Source organism: Procambarus clarkii, chromosome 6 (genome assembly GCF_040958095.1).
Source record: "Procambarus clarkii isolate CNS0578487 chromosome 6, FALCON_Pclarkii_2.0, whole genome shotgun sequence".
Taxonomy (NCBI): Eukaryota; Metazoa; Arthropoda; class Malacostraca; order Decapoda; family Cambaridae; genus Procambarus; species Procambarus clarkii.
Window position 1 is genome coordinate 30842301 of NC_091155.1, and position 10875 is coordinate 30853175.

The window sequence follows — 10875 nt, forward strand, 5'->3', positions numbered from 1 at the left end:
TGGGTAACGTTTCTTTACACCTGATACCTCTGTTCACCTAGCAGTGAATGTATCTCCGGAGTAACTCAACTGTTGTGGCATGCATCCTTTTAAAGTCTGACTAGTTCTGAATCGTCAAGGCAACTAAGTGGAATGAGTCTCACGTCCATTGATTCTGAAGCGGAATGATACTGAAGTCCATTCATAGTGTTAAAGGTGGGAATTTTGTATGAGATAGCATCTAGGTAGGAACTTTGTATCAGACAACCGACAGTCAATCACCGGGTTCCAGTTCGATCCCCGCAAACACAGCTAGGTATATTTAAGAGTCTGGCTCTGGCTACTCACCACTCTGGCTCTTTGACCAAAGAGCCAGAGCTCAACCCCCGCAAGCACAACTAGGCAAGTACAACTAGGTAAGTATATAGTTAAGTGAATATTCATTGCCGTAAAACATACTTAAAAGAATTGCACCCATTGTACAGGTTAACAATCAGATCCGTGGTTTACCAGAGGAGCGTTATTACTGTTTAAATAATTATCATGTGTTTTATCCGTAAGACGCTAAGTAATTAAAATGGTAAATGTGAAGACTGGAAGCTCCTAGACTCCCATGTGCGGTGTCTGGTGGCGTCCCGTTGCTATGGAGACGCGTCATGACGTAACACCAACCTCGTTACCTGACGTACGAATCATTTTACGCAATATGAGATAATACAGACATTATAATGATTAATTGCTTCTTAATATAGTACACAATAAAGAATGACTCCCCCCCAACTGAATTGAATGAAACCTCTCTTTTAGGATGAAAATATTTTACAGGTTGGGGTTGGATGATGAGAGACGGGGTACCAGGTGTAGGAGAGCATGTCTGTCAGTACTTGTTACGTGTTGGTCAGTGGGGCCCGTCTCCTCCTGGCAACGCGGGTCAACGCTCAACATGACCTGAGACAACCACACGTTCACCAGGTCAACGTATTTCAGGTCATTCCAGGCTCAACGGCTCTACTTCTCCTCCCTTGATTGATAAACAAAATATACGCCAGGTATTGTTTGTTGCCACTGTTTATAGTGTTTGTTGTCTTGGTTTATAGTATGTGTTGTCTCAGTTTATGGTGTTTGTTGTCTCAGTTTATGGTGTTTGTTGTCTCAGTTTATGGTGTTTGTTGTTTCAGTTTATGGTGTTTGTTGTCTCAGTTTATGATGTTTGTTGCCACTGTTTATAGTGTTTGTTGTCTTGGTTTATAGTATGTGTTGTCTCAGTTTATGATGTTTGTTGTCTCAGTTTATGGTGTTTGTTGTTTCAGTTTATGGTGTTTGTTGTCTCAGTTTATGATGTTTGTTGCCACTGTTTATAGTGTTTGTTGTCTTGGTTTATAGTGTTTGTTGTCTCAGTTTATGGTGTTTGTTGTTTCAGTTTATGATGTTTGTTGTTTCAGTTTATAATGTTTGTTGTTTCAGTTTATAATGTTTGTTGTTTCAGTTTATGATGTTTGTTGTCTCAGTTTATGGTGTTTGTTGTCTCAGTTTATGGTGTTTGTTGTTACAGTTTATGGTGTTTGTTGTCTCAGTTTATGATGTTTGTTGTCTCAGTTTATGATGTTTGTTGTCTCAGTTTATGATGTTTGTTGTCTCAGTTTATGGTGTTTGTTATCTCAGTTTATGGTGTTTGTTGTCTCAGTTTATGGTGTTTGTTGTCTCAGTTTATGATGTTTGTTGTCTCAGTTTATGGTGTTTGTTGTCTCAGTTTATGGTGTTTGTTGTCTCAGTTTATGGTGTTTGTTGTCTCAGTTTATGGTGTTTGTTGTCTCAGTTTATGGTGTTTGTTGTCTCAGTTTATGATGTTTGTTGTCTCAGTTTATGATGTTTGTTGTCTCAGTTTATGATGTTTGTTGTCTCAGTTTATGGTGTTTGTTATCTCAGTTTATGGTGTTTGTTGTCTCAGTTTATGGTGTTTGTTGTCTCAGTTTATTATGTTTGTTGTCTCAGTTTGATGTTTGTTGTCTCGGTTTATGGTGTTTGTTGTCTCAGTTTATGGTGTTTGTTGTCTCAGTTTATGGTGTTGTCTTGGTTTATGGTGGTTTGTTGTCTTGGTTTACAGTATGTGTTGTCTATTTTTGGTTTTTATTTTCTCAGTTTATGGTGTTTGTAGCCTTAGTGTGTTACGATTGCCATCTTGTTTGTATCCTTCTCGGCTTCAAGAATAATTTTCCCATCCCCTTGTGTATACTAGACGGCCACATGACGTTTTAGTTAATAAAGAAAGGCTGCGAGTTACAGGACTTCTGATAAATTCGAATTTTACGTTGTCAAGAGGGTGTAGCCTAGTGACATTTCCCAAGATGGCGGTTGCGGCATCGTTGCTGGAAAGAACATTTTTGGCGCCTAGAGACAGGCGAGAACGTTGGAGACAAGGATGAAGAAAAGGAAGATGATTGGTTGCAGTTGCTTGAAGAAACCAAGGTTACGTCATCAGCGAGAACAAACGTGGTGGCCTGTCATTTGGGCTGGAAACTGCCAGTGTACTCTGAGATTTGGTGGAGAGTAGATTCGTTCCCTGAGCTCCAGGATTTTTATAACAAATCGTCGATTGTGAGGATGGCCGAGGCCGTGAAATATTATGGGCCTTGTATCATTACAAGGAGCAACCTAGTTAACCTCAGGGAGGTTATTTCCTAGTTTTCTCTAAGAATTTGCAAGTTCAGATGCCCAGTTGAGCGGACTCCATTATGCAGAGGCTACGTGAAAGGACACTTCAGCTTGTTCCGGATGTGCCGCATTTTCTGAGGACAGTCCCAGCCTAGGAGGACTGGTATTGCTGAGGTAAGAAGTGCAATGAAGATGTTACATGCAAAAGTAACCCTGAATTTGCCAAGTGAGAGAAACGAGGTAGGGAGTAGAGAAGTGTGATAGCCTATTGTAATTTGGAGACATTCGTGAGAAGTGAAAAGCTGTGATTTTTCTCCAGTGACATTGGGCTGTGCAGTAGCCCAAGTGAACAGACTGTTCTAGTGATATTTAGTAGTGGTAGCCCTCTGGGAGGAGTCACTGGTATCTGGCTACGAGTGTTAAGAGGTTGTCTCGAGGTGTGAGAGCCTCTCGGTATTGCAGTGACGAGGTACGGTGAGCACCTGGGCTTCTCATAGTCACACGGCAGGTAGCCTGGATTACGCAAGGCCTGCAGTGGACCTCCGCACCAGTGAGTGAGTGGTGACAAGACACCAGCATTGGCGCCCATTGTGGGAGTAGCTGCGAAATTTTCCCGCGCGCCTGTGACCACACACGGAAGTAAGGGCGGTCAGCTGGTCGGCACCAGGGATCTGTTGTTTAGTAACATTTCCATCCTTATTTCCCCTTTTAGAAGTATGGTTCCTAGGAACAATTTAGGTTTGGCGTATGCTTGAGTATCTAATGTCTTTGATCATTCTTTTGCCTATAATTATTGTTGAAATTATAATTTCTGAGACGACTAGGAGAGCCAGTGGTATTTATTTGCTTCGTGATTTTCAAGTACTAGCAAAGTTGAAATAAGCCGTGTCAATTTAGATTTAAGAGTTTTCTCTTTCATTTCCATTATGACACTCGGGAAGTGTTTGTGAATAAAAAAAAAATATGAGTTTAGAAGGCCATGGCAGTCTAATGAGCTGAGAGACGGCTGGTCATTTAATTTCAATTTTGAGAGGAGGCTATTAACGGATCTTTTCTTTTGTGCTTTTCTTTCAATTATATTACATTTTATGAACGTTGCGTTTCGGCGTCTCTCCTTTGTCTGGATTAGTTAATTAACCCTACATAGGCTGAGTTACAAATAATTTCTGAACACTTGTGGAACACATTAGGGAGATGATAGGCTTGAGTACATTTCTGCAAACGCCGTGAAAGTGAAGGGACGTGTGCATTAATTCTGGCCGTTCGTCCCGAACATTTGAGAGATCCTTCAGTGTCACTGTCAGTGTAGTGATACGGTTAAGCTGCCCGAGTGATTCTATAAGAAGTAAGGAGTATCCTAGCCTCCCATTTATATTTTTGTGGTTGTATGAAGAGCGACAGGGGTGAGTAGAGTATATGGTGTATACTGGGTGTGGGAGCTCCTATACTCAAAGTGAAGAGCTTTTGGACGGCCTGCTGACTAAGAATGTGCCCTGTACAGGCACGAAACAACTGAGTGTGAAGCAGCTGGTGGTAGAGGTTCACCAGTTGAGGTTTCTTGCTCATTTCACCACTCTTTGGAGCTGTGAGACAGGTCCTCCGAGAAGCTGCAGGGATCTTTGTTGCCTGTATGTTGCTATCATGAGGATTGTGCAAAAAGTGTTTGTTTTCTCGGTTTACAGTGTTGTCTCAGTTTACAGTGATTGTTGTCTCGGTTTACAGTGCTTGCTGTCTCGGTTTACAGTGTTTTGTCTCGGTTTAGTGCTTGTTGTCTCGGTTTACAGTGCTTGTTGTCTCGGTTTACAGTGCTTGATGTCTCGGTTTACAGTGCTTGTTGTCTCGGTTTACAGTGCTTGTTGTCTCGGTTTACAGTGCTTGTTGCCTCGGTTTACAGTGCTTGTTGCTTCGGTTTACAGTGCTTGTTGTCTCGGTTTACAGTGCTTGTTGTCTCGGTTTACAGTGCTTGTTGTCTCGGTTTACAGTGCTTGTTGTTTGGGTTTACAGTGCTCGTTGTCTCGGTTTATAGTGTTTGTTGTCTCAGTTTTTAGTGTTATACCGTAACAAGAGAGAGGCTGCCACCAGGGGCACTGCCCTACCATCACCGAGTGAAAGCTGGCATCCACAGGTATTGCTCTGCTATCATCGAGTGAAGGTTGCATGTCCTGTCATGATGAGCTAGCCAGGAAGTGACACCGGTTCATGTCAGAACCGGCCAGCCTGGAAGTGACATCGGTTCATGTCAGAACCGGCCAGCCTGGAAGTGACATCGGTTCATGTCAGAACCGGCCAGCCTGGAAGTGACATCGGTTCATGTCAGAACCGGCCAGCCAGGAAGTGACATCGGTTCATGTTAGAACCGGCCAGCCTGGAAGTGACATCGGTTCATGTCAGAACCTGCCAGCCTGGAAGTGACATCGGTTCATGTCAGAACCGGCCAGCCTGGAAGTGATATCGGTTCATCGACACACACACACACACACACACACACACACACACACACACACACACACACACACACACACACACACACACACACACACACACACACACACACACACATACACACACACACACACACACACACACTACTAGCTTTAAACACACTACTAGATTTAAACTAGCTAAACACAGATGCCGAAGAAATATAAGAAAATTCACCTTCGCAAATAGAGTGGTAGACGGTTGGAACAAGTTAAGTGAGAAGGTGGTGGAGGCCAAGACCGTCAGTAGTTTCAAAGCGTTATATGACAAAGAGTGCTGGGAAGACGGGACACCACGGGCGTAGCTCTCATCCTGTAACTACACTTAGGTAATTACACTTAGGTAATTACACACACACACACACATATATATATATATATATATATATATATATATATATATATATATATATATATATATATATATATATATATATATATATATATATAATATAAAATATGAATTCTTACATGTAAAGCGTTTCGGGCAGGTCCTTAATCTTATCCCCCCCCCCCACTAAATACGACCCGCCAAATCGTTTAACCAGGTACCCATTCACTGCTGGGTGAACAGAGGCAACAGTTAAGTATTGGCACCCGGTGAATCCTCGCTGGATAGGATACGAACCTAGGCCTAAGAGCTCGCGAAGCGCCGTGCTTTGCCATTACGCCACGGGGACTGTTATTGGATGAGTCCTGTACACGGCTGTGGCTACCCGCAACTAGTCCTTTAATCATTCCTCTTCTTAGAGTTGTATATCAATCTAATCATTAGTGCAGCGTTAATCGTTGCCGCAGGTATTTGCAAAAGAACATGAGAATTAATAAAAGTGCAGAAAGCCAATTAGCCCATACGAGGTAGCACTTAGTTTTTTCTACCCAAATTTTCTCAATCGATCTTCCCATATCTTGAAGAAAGATATGCCATTTGCCCTTATGCCATTTCCCATATCTTGAGTCACCTTGAGATGATTTCGGGGCTTAGCGTCCCCGAGGCCCGGTCCTCGACCAGGCCTCCTTTTTGTTACACACCCCTAGGAAGCAGCCCGCAGCAGCTGTCTAACTCCCAGGTACCTATTTACTGCTAGGTGAACAGGGTATCAGGGTGAAAGAAACTTTTTGCCCATTTGTCTTCGCCTCCACCAGGGATCGAACCCGGAACCTCAGGACTACGAATCCGAAGCACTGTCCACTCAGCTGTCAGGCGCCCTGAGAAGTTTAAAATTTCTGGAATTAACTTTGTCAACCATTCGATCCATAGTATATCGACTAAAATTGGACTGTATAATCTAAATAGGCCTGTAAGAGGAAGATATAGCTGAAGAAATGGCATTAAGGGTTCTATTTTTAACGCGTCTAGAAAAAATCCCAGTATCCTGTTTGACTTATTTCGAACATTTATGCAATAATTTTTGTTTTTTTTTTAAATTCCAACTAATCATGACTAATCATGATATTTTTCGCAATTAAACTTTCTAATTTCAATACTATCCAGCTGATATTTAGTAACTATCATTGGTACCTAGCCTCTGAACCCTACTTTTGTCAGCAGTACATTTGCCAATTTTTCGACCTTTTCAAAATTCATTTAGTCATTGATATTCAGTCGAATCGACTTTTAAGGTATGCTACATTCCTTGGCTTTAGTAAGAATATTTTTATATAAGTTACAATTTGAATCTACATCGTAATCCCTCGTTGTCACTTGCCAAAAACAGGCCACCTCCATTTCTAACACTAAACAGGGGTTTGAACAAGTACTCCCTCTCAAGACTGCAGCCTGAATTATTGCATGGTCAATCAAGAGTCCTCCGACTGCTGCATTGAATTCTATGGATACGTCTTAATAACAAGCAAACCAGTGTCACTCACGACACTAGGAAATTAAACGTACAGACCCGTATACCCTGACCGATAGTGCTAGCCATTGCATGAGGTGTACATGACGAGTGGCGACCTCGAGCCACAATTAAGTGTCGCATGAACACATGCGTGTTTACCTGCATGGTGTGACCCATGGCAACCCCCGGGGCTTCATCAGCAGCATACCATGTTGGCATCCTTGACCTCGCGCCATCCAGCTTTTTCTCGCCAGTGTAATTTGAGTGAATCATATTATCCATTTTCTGTGTTATGAGGTAGCATGAGTTGTGGCCAGTGGACCGCCAGTGGTTAAACGGTTGACCATGCAAAAGATATCTTACACAGTAGAACAGTCTGTTGACTGAAACCATAGAATCTTGCCGTGTATCAGAGGTCTTACATTGATGCCTGATGCTACTGAGTGTAATAACTTTTGCAATGTTTTGTAATATTTTGCAAAGTGATGCAGGCGATGAGTCACAATAACGTGGCTAAATTATGTTGACCAGACCACACACTAGAAGGTGAAGGGACGACGACGTTTCGGTCCGTCCTGGACCATTTTCAAGTCGATTCCTTGACTTGTCTGGTGGCTAGTGTGTGTATAACGAGGGCTTTATCTACTAGCCTGTTTGTGAGTGTTGGATTGAATCAACTGGTATTCTCGTTACCAAACACGCTTGATTTCTGTCTCCAATACTTCACAATTCGAGTATAGCGTCTGCCTCCACTACTCAACAATTCGTGTATAGCTGCCTCTTACATAACCCTAATTATTCTATCGAATCCATCTGTCGCCAACAAGTTTTTTGTGGAAGGGAGAGGGGGAATTTTGGGAGTGAAGATGATGGTGAATACAGGCGAAGGAAAAATTGTAGAAAGGTGATATTCGGTCAAAAATGCGTTTTGTGCAATATAGGTGCACGGTGGTGTGGGTAGGCTACCCCAGGTGCACGGTGGTGTGGGTAGGCTACCCCAGGTGGACGGTGGTGTGGGTAGGCTACCCCAGGTGCACGGTGGTGTGGGGAGGCTACCCCAGGTGCACGGTGGTGTGGGTAGGCCTGAACACCAGCAGAAGGCGACTGTCAGACTGGTGGTAACAGACAGCGCCTCAGGTACATTGATTGTGCTGGAACAGGCTTCACGGAGCCTGGCTGACAGACTGGATCAGCACTCTCTGAACTCCCCCTTGTTACCTTAATTTACACCCGGCTCTTGGGGGGTGCATTTTGCACTTCCAGCTTATATGAACACGCGACACGCACACGCCTCTTGTGGAATATTTACCCAGTTAGTTTAGATTTCTTTGTCTTATTTTGTCTCATCGATAGTGACTCTTGACTTGTTTGTTTAAGACACGATTGAAACCAAAACGGACGTGAAGTCTTTCTTCTTTTGCAGTGTTGCGGTTATAAATGTGGGCCTTTCTTGACCATGTATGTGTTGTGGAGTGTGTAAATGTGTGTTATTGTGGTCTTGAGTTTGTGCGTGTGATGTAATGCTATCACGCGCCCTCGCTTTGTTGTGCCTGTGTCCGCACCGGTCGCCACAACAGGTTCCGCGGAAGCCATTAGTCGTGTTGATGTAAGGTGTTGGGGCTGGGATTACTGCTCTTCCTGGCCTCGGGTACTCACTGGGCTGGGATTACTGCTCTTCCTGGCCTCGGGTACTCCCTGGGCTGGGATTACTGCTCTTCCTGGCCTCGGGTACTCCCTGGGCTGGGATTACTGCTCTTCCTGGCCTCGGGTACTTCCGGGGCTGGGATTACTGCTCTTCCTGGCCTCGGGTACTTCCCGGGCTGGGATTACTGCTCTTCCTGGCCTCGGGTACTTCCCGGGCTGGGATTACTGCTCTTCCTGGCCTCGGGTACTTCCGGGGCTGGGATTACTGCTCTTCCTGGCCTCGGGTACTTCCTGGGCTGGGATTACTGCTCTTCCTGGCCTCGGGTACTTCCGGGGCTGGGATTACTGCTCTTCCTGGCCTCGGGTACTTCCTGGGCTGGGATTACTGCTCTTCCTGGCCTCGGGGACTCCCTAGGCTGCGATTACTGCTCTTCCTGGCCTCGGGTACTTCCTGTTGGATAAGTGCATGTGGGATTCTCAGCAGTTGTGCGACTCTCACAGCAGGTGTGTTACTGCTACAACAGGTGTGTGTCCACAGGTGTAAGGGATGGACGACCGTACTGTAGACAAGATCTTCTCTGGTAGCCTGGAGACGCTGCCACCCGTCAGCTCCAAGGTGTGTCGCATCTTCACCTCCTCCACCTTCACAGGTACGGCCCCCCCCACCTGTCCTCACCCTCCACCTGTCCTCAGCCTCCACCTGTCCTCACCCTCCGCCCGTCCTCACCCTCCACCTGTCCTCACCCTCCACCTGTCCTCACCCTCCGCCCGTCCTCACCCTCCACCTATCCTCACCCTCCACTTGTAATAATAATAATTTTATTCATAAAATATACATAAGAACATATTACAGAGGTGTATTTGTAGGTAAACTGTAGCATATTAAATAAAGCACTAATACGCTAAACGTTTATGAAGGTAACTGGTGTTTGTTTTGGTTCTAATGATACACATGTGTGGTCGGGCAGACATGTTGATGGAGCGGAACACCCTGATGGCGGAGGTGTACCCGAGGCTGAAGGAGTTCTGCAGGGAGAAGCACGGGCTTGAGTTCCAGGTGGGTCCAGTGTTCAAGGTTGGAGGAGGTGCAGGAGTAGGAGGAGTAGCAGTTCAATAGTAGTGTACGTTAGAGTACCCAGAGTTGTTGACCAAACCACATACTAGAAAGTGAAGAGACGACGACGTTTCGGTCTGTCCAGGACCATTATCAAGTTGATCGACTTGACAATGGTCCTGGACGGACCGAAACGTCGTCGTCTCTTCACTTTCTAGTGTGTGGTTTGGTCAACATTTTTCAGCCACGTTATTGTGACTTTTCATCTGCATACCCAGAGAACCCACAGGTATTCCTCTCTGAAGGATACCTTCACCGTCCATCCAGAGTTCACCAGTGGAGGCTGTTGATTACATGTCTCTGTATGACTAACTATCCAGCGACAGCCCTCACCCTCAAATATGTTATTAAAAACAAAAATAAAAAGTAAATGCAAAAAACACAAATAATAAATAAAATGACGCATTTACGGAAATAAACAAGATGGATTGTCATAACTGTATTCCACTTTTGTGCATATTTTTCCTTCCCCAGTAACCCTAGCTTTACTTCACAAATATAAATAACAACACGAAAAATCATAAAGAAAAGATGAAGAACCTGTTCTGCAATACTTGTTAGGGTACTGTTATGTTATTTAAGAGTTTATGAGAAATGTATCCTGGGGCCTGTGATTATACAATGGAGTGATCGTGTGGTTTGTGTATACAGGATAATTATTATTTTAGAAGATAACATTGTCATATACAATTAGGAAGACCTGTGTAGGCCTACTCTCACTCGTATTATGTGGCATTTAACAAAATTAAATTTTCTCATTTATTTCTTGGTTCTTTCACTTTGTCCAATTCTTAGTAAAGGATCTTAGTCATCCTCATAAATGTTCTAAAACTGTTTACATCTTCAGGGAGCTACACTCTTTCCGCCTTAACAATTGAACTTATTATTACCAGCCAATATCAAGTCTTACGTCTGCCTGTACTCCTTTAGGGTACCTGGTATTTCCGTCTCAAATCTTCATAATGTTCATTCATTCCACCCAATAGACGCAGAGTGGATGCATACAATCTTATGTTATCTTATATATATATATATATATATATATATATATATATATATATATATATATATATATATATATATATATATATATGAATGTGATGGTATACTATGTGTGGTGGTGCAGGTGGTGGACATGAGGTGGGGTGTGAGGGACGAGGCCACG

At 43.7% G+C, this 10875-nt stretch overlaps 1 protein-coding gene across 3 annotated transcripts in view; it reads left to right on the forward strand.

The window, feature by feature from the left end:
* Positions 1-869: 869 nt before the first annotated feature.
* LOC123753784 (NACHT and WD repeat domain-containing protein 2) overlaps positions 870-10875 on the forward strand; it is a 73472-nt gene continuing 63466 nt past the window's right edge. Inside the window, exons 1-4 of one of the 3 annotated variants that reach the window (XM_069307875.1) lie at positions 870-1028; positions 9121-9246; positions 9565-9653; positions 10837-10875. The exon at positions 10837-10875 is cut by the window's right edge and continues 78 nt beyond it. In XM_069307875.1, coding sequence (XP_069163976.1) covers positions 9144-9246; positions 9565-9653; positions 10837-10875 — 231 coding nt within the window. In that variant the 5' untranslated portion in view covers positions 870-1028; positions 9121-9143. Of the gene's footprint in view, positions 1029-2532; positions 2806-9120; positions 9247-9564; positions 9654-10836 lie in introns of those variants that run through there. The other 2 variants (XM_069307872.1, XM_069307884.1) reach the window with 2 other exon arrangements.